Source organism: Caretta caretta, chromosome 3 (assembly GCF_965140235.1).
Source record: "Caretta caretta isolate rCarCar2 chromosome 3, rCarCar1.hap1, whole genome shotgun sequence".
In the NCBI taxonomy this organism is placed as follows: domain Eukaryota; kingdom Metazoa; phylum Chordata; order Testudines; family Cheloniidae; genus Caretta; species Caretta caretta.
In genome coordinates, this window is record NC_134208.1 from 32,106,135 (window position 1) to 32,122,269 (window position 16,135).

Genomic DNA, 16,135 nt, shown 5'->3' on the forward strand with positions numbered 1-16,135 from the left:
AACCACTGCTCTATGCACTTCCAAGAGCAAGTCTTTAACCCCCGTTTTGTGTCTGCCATACCTCAGGGTGCATGACTGAAGGAATTACATTCTGACTAGGACAGGCTGGGCTACTTCTGGAGGATGCAGAGCTGACCATTCATTCAGTGATTACTGGTGGTTTTGAAATCCCTTCATTAGGATGTGGAATCACCTTAAGCCAGGAGTTCCTGGGCTGTGGCCCAAAAATGGGGTGTGACACAGTCCTGGGTGGTCTGCCATGGGCAGAGCTGAGGAGAGGGTATGGGGGAGGGGTTTGCCACCCCAAACTATGTTGGCAGACTGGCAGCCAGCAATGGCCCCCGCCGAGGGCCGGAGGAGCACAGTGCCCCTGGCGGGTGGCAGAGGGTGAAGCAGAGCTGCCAGGCAGTGGGTGAGGAGACAAGGCCAAGCCTAGAAGTGGCAGCTCCCAGGATGGCTGGAGGTTTCATGGCCATTCCCACTGCCTGCTGCTGCACCCCATGAGCCGTGGCTATTTGGGGGGGTGAGCCTGAGGCTGGAGCCCCTGGCTATCTTGGGGGGCCAAGGCTGCCAGCCTGGCAGGGAGGCACATGCAGCAGGGCTTTCCCCTGCGGAACTCACAGGTGCCCCCTAGGTTCCCCCCCTTCCCATAGAGGTGTATGGCCAAGGGGTGTCCCTAGACTGCAGTCTCACCCACTCTGAAAGCAGTGCCAACACCAGTAACAGCATAGAAGTAAGTGCGGCATATAAATACGTAGCATGCCATCCGTATTGCTGCGCTGCTGCCGTCAGCGGCACTGCCTTCAGCACTGGTGCCCATACAGCAGGCTCCACTCTCCGGACAAGGTGGTTAAGAGGCAAGGAGCGGGACGGGCCTGGGGTGCAAGGCCCTGGAAGGGAGCTCAGGGCAAAGGGGAGGAGAGACAGCAAGGTGCTTGGGCAATGGGGGGCAGCTAGGGATGGGCGATGGGTGGGGAGCCCAGGGAGGCAGCAGGGGGCCAGAGTGCCTATTGCAGCTACACAGGTGGGCCTCAAGGAAAAAAGTTTGGAAACCCTGCCTTAAGCAATGACAATCTTTTTTGTTGAGTAGTAGTTCAAGCAAGCAATTGTGATTAGGATCTAACATTAACTAACACTAGGGTGTACTGATTGATAGAACACCCAAGGTATAAAAAAGGATGCATAGAGCACAGGAAGTAATTTCTGACCTAAATCCCTTCAATTACACTGGAGGTCTAAAACAATCCTGCTAAAGAAGTAGCCAGGTAAAGTACTTTTTATGTTCAAACTACTGAAAGTGTGTCTTTGCTATGAGCCAAATCCTGAAGTCCTTAAGTTCCCATTACAGCTGTATTATTTTCAGCTTCCTAAATCCTGGCTTGCAGCACCACATGTTTAAAATTCTTTGACACTAGGAGCTGGGATTATTTTGTATTAATGACACACTTAGCCGTGCTGAATGCTGCTTAACTTCACAACCTCAATTAAGAAGTGACAGAGCTTGTGGAAAACTCTGGCAGGTAGTAGATGCTGGTGCTTTATGATTTGAAATATTTAGAATCTCTCATGACTGGGAGGTTCCTAACCAAGGGAACAAAGAATTCAAAATTTGAAATTTGCCCATTCAAAGCTGAGTGAGGTTTTTGACAGTCCTTGAGCACATGTCCTGTACTCCACATTAGTGAAAGTTTTAAAAACCTTTGTCAGTAATAATGACAATATTGAAGCCGCGTGTTGGTTTGTGTTGGCAAAGGTCAGAAATTTACACTTGAAATCAACTGTCCAACAGAGCTTTAATACGTTCAGTCATTGAGAAAATTGTATTAACCTATTTAAAACATACCATGGAATGTCTAAAGGTAACTTTATTTTTCCATAAACCATAACATTTGAGAGAGAACTTGCATCAATACTATCTTTTCTCTAAGAAAAACACTAGGAGTATTTTGCTGAATGCACATTTTCTCCTGTCCATCAACAGACTTGGTCAATATGTTACTGATCAGGATTTCCCACGAAGGCTAACTTCAGGATTCTGATTATCTACATCACGCCAGTAAGGAAACAGCATAGGTAATGTGGAAATCTTCTTTTCCAGCAGAGACCAAAGCTGAGCTGCTAAAAAATTATTTCCCACTACTGATAAATGAAGTCCATCCGATAGATAGGAAGAAAAGTCCTATGGGGGGAGGGGGGGAGTTAATTTAAATAAATCTTTAAGAAACAAAAAATATAAGATCATAACTAATTTCATAATACCATGCGATAAACTGTAGTCACAAAATGTAGTTTTTAATCAATCTCACTTCTAAGAAACTTTTCCAAGATTATGAAAGGATAGAAAGACAGGTAAATGTACTGTATTTCTTATGTCACTGATACCCATAAGAAAATTATCAATTGATGAACCGGGGCAACCAAAATATTGAATCTACTCTATTTGTCTCAAAAGATCCACTTTGCCAAACTTGAATTACCTGCTAGGGTCAAGTTTTTCAAAAGAGCTCAAATGTGATCAAAGTAAATGATCAGACTTTCAAAAAAGCTCAGCAGATGGAAAACTGAGTTCTTGAAAATCTGCCTCTAAGTGTCAGAATAAGAGCTGCTGGGTGCACTGCACTTCTGAAAATCTGGCCTAAATTCAGCTTCTGGTGATGGTCAGCCAGTTGCACTTCAGGAAGGCTACTTATGCAAATATTCTTACAAAGTATATTGCGATGCAACTGCTGACTGCCTTTAGAAAGGAAGTTCCAGCAAAGTGGGATACCACTTATATTTAGAGCAGTCATATATTATTGTCTGATAACCAAACACAATATTCAGTTGTATTTAAACAAATCACCTTAAGTGTTTTCCTAGCCCAGCATGAAGTATTCTGGATTCATGTTTCCTCCCAAATAGGGTAAACTATAACCCATGATTTCTTGTTTTATTTTTCAAGATTGACAATTCAGTTCCTCCCCAAGCTCTGTACTAACTATTGCTTTACACAAGACACTTCAGCATTTTCACAAACTTCTTTTCTGAACCTCATACCTGATTATTCTTTTGCATAAGTGTCCACAGATCAAGAGCCTCAGTCCCACAATCTCTAGCTACTTGAACACATGCCTTGGCATATTCTCCGGTGGTAGAATTGAAGCGGTTTAATTTGTCACCTATTGAAAGTTAAGAAAATACTAAATGAACTAGAACACAGGAATTAAATCAGACTATGTCACTATCTACTGTATGTGATTTTTATTTAATGTTAAACCATTTCAAACTAAAATTTGAATCTTGTAAATTTTAAAGCAAGTGGGAGCTAAATCCGTCTCCTTAAAAGCCTTCTGTTGTAGCCTGCTGTTTTTTGAGATTAATTTGAAAACAAACTTTGGTTCAGAAGAAGTGTGGCTGGTGAGAATTAAGAGGCAGTGGCAGAGCTGTGTAAGAACATAGCATAGCACCTCTGTTCTGTGTTAGGCTTGCCTTTAGCCATTGCTTTTTGTCCAACACCTATGTACATCTTATCCGCATAACTTATTTACAACCTCCAATGCTCCTATGCCCCCAGCAGATAGAAGAGAGTTAAGAGAGGTGATGTCTAATCACAAGCCTGTCCATCCGTGTTCTGGGTGATACGGGACTTCTCTTAGCCTTATTTTACAGAGGAGAAACTAAAGCAAACTACTTATCTGTCTAGGTAAAATGTTTTGAGATCCTGGGATAAGAGTAAAAAAAACCCGAGGAGTCCTTGTGGCACCTTAGAGACTAACAAATTTATTTGGGCATAAGTTTTCGTGGGCTAGAACCCACTTCATCAGATGTATGAAGTAAAAGATACAGGAGCAGGTACAAATACGTGAAAGGATGGGGGTTGCTTTATCAAGTGTTAGGTCAGTCTAACAAGATAAATCAATTAACAGACCTCAAAGTGGCAATTCTTCAACAAAAAAACTTCAAAAACAGACTTCAATGTGAAGCTGCAGAACTGGAATTAATTTGCAAACTAGATGCCATCAGATTAGGCCTGAATAAAGACTGGGAGTGGTTGGGTCACTACAAAACCTAAACTTAATTTCCCCAATACTAATTTCTCCCTACTGTTACTCACACCTTCTTGTCAACTGTCTGTAAAGGGCCACTCTCTTACCACTTCAAAAGTTATTTCTCCTCCCTTGGTATCCTGCTGTTAATTGATTTATCTCATTAGACCGATCTAACACTTGGTAAAGCAATCCATGTCCTTTCATGTATTTATACCTGCTTCTGTATTTTTTACTTCATACATCTGATGAAGTGGGTTCTAGTCCACGAAAGTTTATGCCCAAATAAATTTGTTAGCCTCTAAGGTGCCACAAGGACTCCTCGGTTTATTTTATTTTTTTGCTGATACAGACTAACACGGCTACCACTGAAACCTGGGATAAGAGTATATATAAAGTGCAAATTTATTAGAAATCAGTTGCCCCATGTCAGATGCAATTGTACAGAAACTGATGCTCCATGTGCCTTGAGCACCAATTAACCTATAGTCGAGCTCCTGTTTCAATGCAATGAAACTTCCCTCTAACAATCTAACCCCCAATTGCCCCCTGCATTTCAAGTGACCACCTCCAAGATGTTACCCCTTCCACTTAACAATCTGAATCAGTGAAATCTATCAGTTTAATGTGTGCCATGTCATTTTTTATCATTCTAGTTTTTTAACCAAAATGTCATGCAGTACTACGTCAAATGCCTTTCAGGTGTCTAAGTATATTATGTCATCACTATTACCTTTATCAACCAAACTATAATCTAATACCAAGTTAGTCTGACAGGATCTATTCTCCATAAACCCATTTGCATTAATTACATTACCCTCCTTTAATTCTTTATTGACTCCTATATCTGTTGCTCCACTATTTTGCTTGGTATCAATGTCGGGCTGACAGGCCTAAAATTACTTGGGTCATTCTATTTATTCTTTTTAAAAACTGGCACAACATTAGCTTTCTTCCCGTCTTCTGAAACTTCCCCATTGCTCCAAGACTTATTGAAAATCAATATTACTGGTCCACAACATTATTGGTCCTTAACTTGCATCCAAGAATTTTAAAAGAGCCAGCTATCTGGCCCTTCTAATTTAAAACTGTCTAACTTTAATGGATTCTAACATCTTCTAGAGACACTAGTGGACTGGAAAAAGTGTTATCACCCTATATGAGACTATATCATCTGTTTTTTTCCCAAATACAGAACAAATATTTATTGAACACTTCTGTCTTTTTTGCATTATGATGGATAATTCTACCATTGCCATCAAGGAATGGACTAATAACATTGTCAGGATTATTTTTGAAGTGCAAATACCTTGACACTGCACAGGCTGTCCAAACACATATGAGCACCTGGGGGCAGCCGTTCAGCTGGTGCAAACTGTAAAAGCTGATGTCAGTGAAGCTATGACAATTGACACCAGCTGAGGTCAGGAAGGCTCCCCACTAGGAACTAGGCAGGGTTACCTCTCCATTGTAAGAGTGACTTGAACAGTACAGGGAGAAGCTGATAAGGCATTAAACTTTTTTTTTTGTTTTTTCCTCAGACAGAGACACATTTTCTTGATCTCAGAACTGTACTTTTCAGAAATAAAGCATGAGGTGGGATATTGCTGCTTAACCTGATAAATGAGGAATATGTTGTAACAGCAAGAAAATGATCCCAGGTGTACCGTGCTGCATTGCTACCCACTTTGGAGGCAGCTTTGCAAAGGGTGTTAAGGCACAGCATGGTCAGACTACACCATCTATAATGTAATAATACAGGAGCCCAGAGCGTAAATATTATCCAGTCAACATCTTTTATATAAATAAAAAATGTTCTGAGACAAACCCTAAGTTTTTAAAGTGCAGCTTTTTCTACCAATTACATTAATGAATAGCCCAATGAAAACTGCAGTTTTAAAAGAATGTTATTAATTAGCTTTCGGCTTGTCCACATGGATATTCCACAGATGTTTAGCAGACCTACCAGCAGCCTCTTTCCATTGGCTCAGAGAATAAATGTGCAGTTTGGCACAAATACCGAGCAAATCCTTTGTCAGTCTGGAGGTCAGCAACTTGGACACCCACACTGACAACCTTTCTACTTGTTTTTAATCCCCAAACTGGGAGAATTCCTTTTACCTTTGGCAATGCACTCTTTTTCCCAAGCTGGTTCATAGAGAGGGGGTGGTGTTATCAAAATAATTTTGTCCTCAGTAATATCTATGGACTTCAGATATTGTATCATGCTTTTTAAATTATCAGCATATTCCTTCAGTGGAATGTGTTGGTCGGAATTCACATCTGTTTAGGGAAGAAACAATTGTTCATATAAAACCAAGATGCCCATTGTAAATTATACACAATACTTATTTACACAGCATACAAATGTGGATACTTTGCTTCTTTTCAATATAAAGTTCTACATGATTCATGAATTCATCAGATGTGGTGGGAAAATGATATACAGCAAAATCCAAGGTATAAGAGCCAGACAGAGGAAAAACTGCAAGTACTGTAAATAATTTCCTATCCACTTAAAATATATGAAGAGAAGGTGACTTGAACAGTACAGGGAGAAGCTGATAAGGCATTAAACTTTTTTTTTGTTTTTTCCTCAGACAGAGACACATTTTCTTGATCTCAGAACTGTACTTTTCAGAAATAAAGCATGAGGTGGGATATTGCTGCTTAACGTGATAAATGAGGAATATGTTGTAAAGAAAATGATCCAAGGTCACTAACAGATTAATTAATTCTTTTTTTTTTTTTTGTATACTTCCCTAATAGAAAATCAAATGATTACAAAGATTTAGCAGATTTATCTTCTTAGGGCTTGTCTACATGGTGCAGCAATGCACACAACAAGATGTGATTTGTAAAGTGGACAAATGTATTACACACCAATTTGTCCCTGTAGACCCTGTTGGTGTGCACTAAAAGTTCCCTAGTGTGTTTTAACATAATACTGTATAGTCCAATTAGTGCACAACACATTAGTGTGCTTTAGAAATCACATTCCCATAGCATGCATTTCTGCTCCATATAGACAAGCCCTGAGTGTAGCCTGAAAAAACAACGGATTTTTCAATATTAACAGAAAAAGACATCACAAAATATGTCCAAAAACATTTAAAACAAAAATTTCAAGTCATACACACAGTGCCAATTCAGTACAAGTAAACAAGAAATGTTGAGAAGTTTAGGACTGAGATTAACCACGCCCTATAAGTGTCATCATGGAACAATGGGTTACAAAATAAAGTAAGCAAACACACTAAAATTAGAGAGAAAACAGACGAATGCTATGTGTGGATAGAATACAATAGTCCACAATAATTTATTGCTGCAAAAAGTTCATGGACCCTACAGAGGGCTGGTCCCAACTGTTGACTTTATAATTATCCTCAGAATATTTATATTTGTTAGTATACATACCTTTAACAGAGGCTGAAAGGCATTCCGTTGTCTTTTCTCACATTCTGACTACAATTTCCATCAGCCAGTGGATTACAAGGCTATTTCCAAAGGCACAAATGGGAGTTAGGCACCTAACTCCACCTGAAAGTCCCAAGGGAGTTAGACACTTAGAGCCATTTGTGCCTTTTTGAAAATTTCCTCCATAGTCTCACACATGAATATTTGGCCAGAGAAAGAGCAACAAAAACCAAAAGTACACATGAGATTTAAATGATTAACGGTACAGTAATGTAGTACACTCATTTAAAAAAAAAAACTGATAGAGCAGGACCAGGAGAAATGTTAACCCTTTTGTGTTCCACTCTGTTTGGTAATCTCTGACATATTACACTTTTTAAAACTTGTTTTAAGAGAACAATTGAGAGAGAAAAAATGAAAATTAACCTACCTTTTAAAGTACTGTCATTAGCGCCAAAGAAGATGGTAATTGCGATAATATTTTCAACATTAGAACTTTTGCTGATCAATCTGGGAAGAACTATGTTAGCCCATCTGGTATTGTAACCTGACAGTCCTCGATTTAAAACATCACATTTTCTGAAAGAAACACATACAACAAGAAGAAAATCCCCCTTACAGAGCAAAATTTTAGAAATTTCAAAACATTCCATCTGGATACCTGCCTTAAGGCTCTCTACCCCTCTAAAATCAACTAGATTACACAGTAGACAAGTGGGATAATTAAATATATATGTAGTGTTTGTATAAAGTATATGTGTAGAGTTTGTCTAAATATATAGGTGCCAATCCTGCAATCTGATTCACATGGCCACAAAGATCCATATGCATGGCTCTGACTGCAGAATCAGAGAGTATTTACTCAACCTTTGCAATAGCCTTTAATAAGGATTTACAGAAATTGAAAGAAAAAGTACTGAGGCATTCCATATGATCCTTTTACAATTCCAAATATAAGTAAGTAAATGCTGATTTTTAAAAAAAACTAAAACAATTTACTACAGAAAAGCTGCTTGGCCTTCTTTCATCCTAAACATTACATTTAAAATACAAACTTCGACAAGTCTCACCTGACCAATTTCTGAGCAAGCAACACTCCCCAACCATTGTCCTGAAAGGAAAACTAAATGAAAGGGACACAGTTTAGATATTAACTAAAACATATCTAGGATTACAATTTAGCATGTCACTCTACTTCCTGCATTTTTTATTGTCCTTTCTCCTCACCCACCAAATTTAACGGCCCTTTATTTTTATGTGGCCTCTCTTGTCTTCTGAAAGGTAGGCCATTAATGTGTCCCTGAGGCTGCTGTTGGCCCTGCCCAATCCCCACACATTTTGTTACCGCATTAGGGAACAGTACAGGAGAAGTGCACATCGCACTGTCCTTCCACAGTCAAAACTATCACTGATTTCAGACTGTGGGCCAAAGAACTGTGTAGGATCAAGCCATACATAAGTAAATCAACTAGGTGTGTAACAAGTGACTGATGCCAAGGACTTTTTCTGATCGTTTCTAAATGTGGACCTGTAGCTTTAATTTCAGTTTGCAGAGCAGCTCGTATAAATGAACTATGCATCTGTTACCTCATACTTCAGGGGTGGCAGACCTAAGCAGGAGCCAAAATTTACCAATGTACATTGCCAAAGAGCCACGGTAATATGTAATGATTATATATGTGTGTGTGTGTGTGTGTATGTTTATATATATATATATGCACACACATAATCATTATATAAGTTGATAATGCATATTTATTATACATTTATAATGTATAGTTAACGATAATAACTTAATCTTTTACTTAGAGGGACTTCTGGCAATCTTTGCTTTCAACAATTCCCTTGAAGTTGGTTTGTGTTCAGTTGTGCTCACACATAACAATTCTCTTAAGTGGCTGTCTGTCAAAATGGATTGGTGCTTGGATTTCACATGTTTGAGTGTCGAGAAAACAGGCTCACAAAGATAGGTCAAGGCAAACATTGAGATTAATTTTAGGGCTGCACTTCTGATGTTGCGGTATTTATCCTTTGGTACAGATTTCCAGAAAGTAAGGGTCCCCTCTGTCTTCTGAACAGATTTTAATCTCTCATCTTCCAAAAGTTCTATTATTTCCATCTGGGATGTTGCTTCGTCAGTGACTAAAGGGGGGTTCAGACAATTGGCTTCAGCACTAAAAGGTTCAGTCAGAAATCTGATTTGAGGTCTTTTCTGCTGCAAATCTTGGAATCTTTCCTCAAAACTGTCCTTAATCTATATATCTAGTTGTGCTCCGTTTTAGGGGTTCTGCTGCATTCTCTTTTGATCTGGTTTGATGTTGTGACGTTGAGGGAAAGTGTGTCAGTTCTCCCTCAAGTGTTTGTCTGTGAAACAACTGCAGTACTGTACTGGTTCCAGGAGTTCGAAAAAATGGGAAATAACTTTACCTCTCAAGAGCCATCGAACTGTGCAGTGAAATGGGAAATTGGCAGGGGAGTCGTCTTCATCCAGTTCTTCAATTAGATTTTGAATCTGTCTGTGATTGAGTGCATTTGAGAGAATGAAATTCACAATATGCAAGACAGGTTTCATGATGTGATCAAATTTGAGATTTTTAGATACCAGTTGCTCCTGATGAATAATAAAGTGAAATGTCCAAAATTCGGGAAAGCTCTTGTCAATCTTACAGAGCCCTACTAATCCATTCACAGATCCCCACATGGATGGAGACCCATCTGTTGCAATGGCAGTGAGCTTCTGTAAAGGCAAATGGCTTTTCACAACTACCAACATCAACTACCAACCTCCTTTAGATCTCATCCATGAGTTCTGTCCTTTAGTGACATCATATCGAGGAGTTCTTCCCTTACAACACAGTCGTCAGACACAGTGCGGACAAATACCGATAACTGAGGTTTATCCTGTGTATGGAACGACTCATTGAGAGTGATAATCAAATACTCATACTGCTGAAGTTGCAAGTGCAGTTGCGATTTGATGTCACTGTTCAGGTTGGAGATTCTGCGTTCTATTGTGTGGCGTGAAAGCTGCAGGCCAGAAATTTTCTTCTGTAGATTCTCGTTCTCTGGTGACAGGATTGAAATCACATCAGTGAGGCAAGTTTTTACAACCTCGTCTTCAGAGTAGGGCTTTTTCGCCCAGGCTATGTGCCAGGCCACATAATAGGAGGCTAACATTACAGTCTGCGATTGGTTGGCAAATCTGGTGCAGAACTGGGCTTCTACATCTGTTTGTTTTTTCAAAGTTTTCAGTTTTAAAGTGCGGTGTTCAGCACCTTGTGGGACTTCTTGATCCATATGTGCATGGCTCGAAGCAAAATGACGCTGCAAGTTTGAAGATTTGAACTGAGAGATACATGTCTGGCAAAGAAGACACATGGCCTTACCATTATGTTCAACAAAAAAGTATTTATTCTCCCACTCCTCTTGGAAGCATCGATTTTCATCAGTGTATTTTCTTTTCTGTTTGCACTTGCCTTCCATTGTTAGATGGTGTAAGAAAAATTTTGATTAAAAATTTCCACACCAGCTAGTCACTGTGTGCTTTATTCAAGGAGACACTTGTGCCAGCCAGGGGGTGCTGGACCCCTGGCTCTGTCCCAGGCCCCGCCCCCTCACTCTACCCCTTTCCCCAGTCCCCGCCCCCCACTCCACCGCTTTCCCCAGTCCCCACCTCCACCCCACCTCTTCAGGTGCTGGGGGAGGGAGGGGTGAGGCTGCAAACCACATCCTCTCTCATCCCCTTCCAGCGCCGCCTCAATGCCGTGAAACAGCTGCTCGAAGTGGGCAGGAGACATGGGGGAGAGAGGAGGAGGTGCTGATTGCGGGGTTGCGAGCGGGCAGGAAGGAGGCACTGAGGGGAGAGGGGGGACTAATAGGGCTGCCAGTGGGTGCTGAGCATCCACCATTTTCCCCCCGAGTCGGCTCCTAGCAGGAGCCGCATATTATCTTCTGAAGACTCGCATGTGGCTCTGGAGCCACAGGTTGGCCACCCCTGCTCATAATTAAAGAGACACTCGCAACTGTTAACTGTATTTTTAAAAGATTCTTTAACTGCTCCCAAACCTCTATACCTTTTATTGATGACTTCTTAGATGATTAAAACCAAAAGAATCACCTTTAGTTTTTATTATTTGTCATTTGTTTACTTTTTACCGCTCAATTTGACAAGTGTTCACTGGCATTTCCGTTTATGGCCTTTCACTTTGATTCTCACATCATAGTTTGCCTTTCAAAATTTGCATGGAAATAAACAACAAACTTTAAATTTAAAAAAATGAAAACATCTCTTTGCATTAGGCTGTAAAATCCTTGTATATATTAATCTAATTTTAATTAGCTTTAATTTACAGCCAAACAGTAATTACCAGATGATAACACAGGCAAATTGGACACAAGTAGACAATCATTACTAATTAGGATAGTGATTCATTCATTATCAGTTTTGAGTACACAGTAGGTTGTTACATGTATGTTCGGTTCAGCTTATATGTAAGGAGCCAGGTTGCCACTTATGCCTTTATTGATCAGGCAGTTAGGTCAATTAGAATGTATTGTTTTGTGGCTCTCTTTCTGGTCCCAATCATATTTTTCCTGACTGCGACATTGTCAGTTAACTACTTCCAGCATGTGAACTTACAGAATTGCTGCAAGGCGGGACTAAATCCACTCATAATGTACCACCATGCATACAGATTCTAAAATGCTTTCTCTAATGAACAGAAACTCAATGGGTAGGTAAGGATCAGGAACTGAATTCTGACCTCAGATAAATGTACCCTCACCCTGTGTGAGGGTAGAAAGCAGCTGTGATTTCCTGTTTTTCCTGTTAGAACCTAGCTCTCGATATTGGTTTTAACTATGAAGCAGTGCTCATAACAGAATCCTGGATGGAAAGTTATATAATTGAAGACTGAACCAGAAATAAACACTGAGGACACACACCATCAATGGCCACATCTACTGCAGCCCCAACATGTGAACTATAGTGATTCTTACGGTAAAACAGAATTCTCCCTGCACATTCTACCAGCAGTTAAAATACTTTGCCCACGGCCCCCTAGAGGGCCATGTTCAGGGAGCCATAACTACAACTGTTCAGTAGCCAGGCTGATTTGTGATCAGAACATAACTCCCTCTCAATTACATATGTATAAATTTTTTTCTTTTAAAGTAAAAAATAACCTTAACCAATGGCAGGTGTTCAATCTAACACACAGCCCAGGCCAATGCTTCACTGAAAATTCCGACCCGAATGAAAACATATTCGCCTCGCACCTAGGTGAGAAGCAATTCTAATCTGACAAACCACTGACAGTAGCTACCAGTGATGCTGTGGATAAAATTACAGTTTTACATTGGCGCTACAAGTGCTTAATCTTGTGGTTAATATAGACAGAACCCAAAAGGCAAATAATTTGCTTGGTCTAGTCTATAGTGGTATTCAGTAATGCTGTATTTGCTAGTTAAGGCCAACAGCGATACAGAGAGCTTGTAGCCTCTGAAAATGCTACCAGGCAGCATGGACATGGGCACGAGCACATTGGTTATAGACTACATACTCAAGGCCAGGGGTGGCCAACCTGAGCCTGAGAAGGAACCAGAATTTACCAATGTACATTGCTGAAGAGCCACAGTAATACGTCAGCAGCCCCCTATCAGCTTCCTCCAACCCACCGGCAGCCCTCCCCACACCTCCTGATCAGCTGTTTTGCGGTGTGCAGGAGACTCGGGGAGGGGGCATGTGGGGTCCAAGGAAGCCTGGAGGGTTAGCAGGGCACCTGGCACTGGCAGGAGCAAGCAAGCTGGCCCCAGCCTGCCCTGCCTCTTCCTCCCCCTCACCCACTCCCCACCCACCCCTTTCCCCAAGCCCCTCTTTCCATCCCTGCTGTGCCCCCTCTCTGCACCCAGGCCACCCCTTCCCCCAAGCCCCTGCCCTGCCTCATTCCAGCTTCTGCCTCCCCCCTGCAATGATGCCAGGAGTCAGCGGGGTGGGATGGGCTGCTCACTGGTGCCAGCCCCCCCCCCCCCCCGGCCGTCCTGGACCCCACATCCCCCTAAAGCACAGCCACCCCCCCCCAAATCGTGGGGTGGTTGCCTGGTATGTCTGACGGCTGGGCTGGCTCTGCTGGACCCATTCTGGGCACCAACAAAAATAATACAAACCTGGCACCCATGGAGCCAGTAGGTGTATGGGGGCCAGGGTCATATTGTGTGTGTGGGGACATCTATGGGACACGAATATGAGGTGTATGGGCCATTAGATGTGTGTGTGGGGGGTGTATGGGACATGGACAAGAGGTGCACAGGTCCACTGGGTGGGTGGGGGGGTTGTATGGGACACGGGGCACCAGGTGTATGGGGCCATTGCGTGCGTGGGAGGGTGTATCGGGCCAGTGTGGGTGTGTGTGTGGGCGGTGTGGCCAAGGATGTGTAAAGGCGCGTACGGATTACAGGACACGGCCATGGGGCCACGGGCACAGGCTTCCTTGGGGCTGCGGCTGGTCAGTGCCACGGGGAACCCCACAGCGGAGCGGGCCCGGCAGCCTCCGAGCTCCGCCCTGCGCCAGGCCCGGCCCCCTCGCCCGGCGTGGCGGGAACGGGCGGGGGAGGCCGCCAGCCCTGGTACCTCGGTGATGGAGTCCCCGAAGAGCACGATGCGGGGCCAGGACACCAGCGGGCTGCGCAGCGCCATCCCCGCCGCCGACGCCTCGCCCCGGCCACAGGCGGGAGCCCGCCGGACTTCCGCCCCCGGGCCCGCCCTCCGCTGCGTCCCGCCGGCCCCTCACCGCCCTCCCAGGGCCGCGCCCGTCCCGCCCCAACCGCCCGCCTTGGCGGCACCCGTTCCTCTCACGGGGGGGACCCGCGAGGCGGCGCCACAGGGGTCAGCGTCCCGCTCCCCAAGGGGTAGCCGCTGTGGCGCGCAGCTAGGCCCGGGCCCCAGCCCCCCAGGTGAGCCCAGGCATCGCCCCTGCCTCCCCCTCCCAGGGCTGGGTGCATTGCCAGGGATTCCTGCTGCCAGCCGCCCCGTGCTTGGCGTTTGCACCCACAGGGGAAACAATGCTCATGAGCCCTTTTCACGGCCTATTGCACTGCCGATGGCTTCCCAGTCAAAGATGCTCTTTCTACCTGCGACAGGGTTGGGGGGGGGGGGGGTAGATTAGAAACCCTTCAGGGAAGAGTTTGCATTACACAGACTGACAGACATGTAGGATTGGAAGGGACCTTGCACGGTCATCCAGTCTAGCCCCCTGCACTGAAGGAGTACCACGTAAACCTAGACTAGGGTGAGCAGATGTCTCTGGCAGCTGTTCCTCTAACTTGTTCTTAAAAGTCCTCCAATAAAGGAGATTCCACAACCTCCCTTGGAAACCTATTGCAGAGCTTAACTACCCTTATAGTTAGCAAGTTTTTCCTAATAGCCCACCTAAATCTCTGTTCCTGTAGGTTAAGCCCCTTACTTCTTGTCCTACCTTCTGTAAGCATGGAGAACAACTGATCACTGGCCTCTTTATAACAGCCTTTAACATGCTTGAAGACACGGTGGTCCAGATGAGACCTCACCAGTGCTGCGTAGTGCAGGACAGTTACCTGCAGAATCTTACATACAACAATCCTATTAATGCACTCACCGCACATGGTATAGCCTTTTTTGCAACTTCATCATATTGTTGACTAGTGTTCAATTTGTGATCCACTATAACCCCCTCATCCTTTTCAACAGTACTGCTGCTTAGCCGGTTAGTCTCCATTTTTTAATGTGCATTTGATTTTTTCCCCCTAAATGTAGTACTTTGCACTTGTCTTTATTGAATTTCATCTTGTTGAATTCAGAGCAATTCTCTAATTTGTCAAAGTCTTTTGAATTCTAATCCTGTCCTGCAACATGCTTTCAACCCTTTCCAGCTTGGTGTCCTCTGCCACTTTTATAAGTATATTCACCACCCCATTATCAAAGTCATTAGTGAAAATATTGAACAGGACTTTGGGCATGCAGCCCAATTCTGATAGCAAAAATACACACATTAACACATTTTTGAATAGCAGTTACATTGAGGCCATGCAGCCACCCTGTGCCTCCTTATGCGTCCGTGCAAAGGCTCAGCCATGACCCTGCTTCAGTTCCTTATTAGTACCCATACCAGCAACATTGAATCTCGTACCTGTAGAATCAGCTATCTTTCTCTTGGCTGTAAACTCATCTTTTATAAACAGTTTGAGATATACTTCTTTGCTTTTACCCTTTTATCTTTGATTAATTCTGTAATTTGGCTGTTTCAGAAAAAAACCAGGAGATTCTCCACCCTGCACATCAGAGTGCGGCACCAGCCACCATTGCAGACTCTAAATCTGAAAGGTTTAAGCCCTGCGCAAGCTGTGATGGACTCATCCTCCAGCTGATAGCCGTCGCAGATACCTTTTCCTGCTGGGGGAGAACCACATCCCTGATGAGTGCTTGTGCAAATCCTTCTTGTTGAGGGCTCACAAATTTAGGGATGCACAGCTGAAACAACACGTACTCACCTATACAGAAGAGGTTCTTCATATTCAGATTCCAAGGCCTGAAGGGACAATTGTGATCATCTACTTTGATGTCCTGTATTATACAGGTTATAGAATGACCTCAGAATTTGCCAGATTCGTACAGTGACTCAAACTCAGGCAAAGTATCACTTAACCTTTCCCTGCCTACC

The 16,135-nt window shown here is 43.1% G+C and overlaps 1 protein-coding gene across 1 annotated transcript; it reads right to left on the bottom strand.

Moving 5' to 3' along the window:
• Window positions 1-1,776: 1,776 nt before the first annotated feature.
• Window positions 1,777-14,208, bottom strand: IAH1 (isoamyl acetate hydrolyzing esterase 1 (putative)). The gene is made up of 6 exons (XM_048845470.1): window positions 14,071-14,208; window positions 8,513-8,565; window positions 7,873-8,021; window positions 6,147-6,308; window positions 3,037-3,158; window positions 1,777-2,179 (listed from the first exon to the last, which is right to left on the bottom strand). Exons 1-6 carry the CDS (start codon window positions 14,134-14,136, stop codon window positions 2,003-2,005), a joined length of 729 nt encoding a protein of 242 aa, XP_048701427.1. The 5' UTR covers window positions 14,137-14,208; the 3' UTR covers window positions 1,777-2,002.
• Between the last annotated feature and the right edge of the window lie 1,927 nt (window positions 14,209-16,135).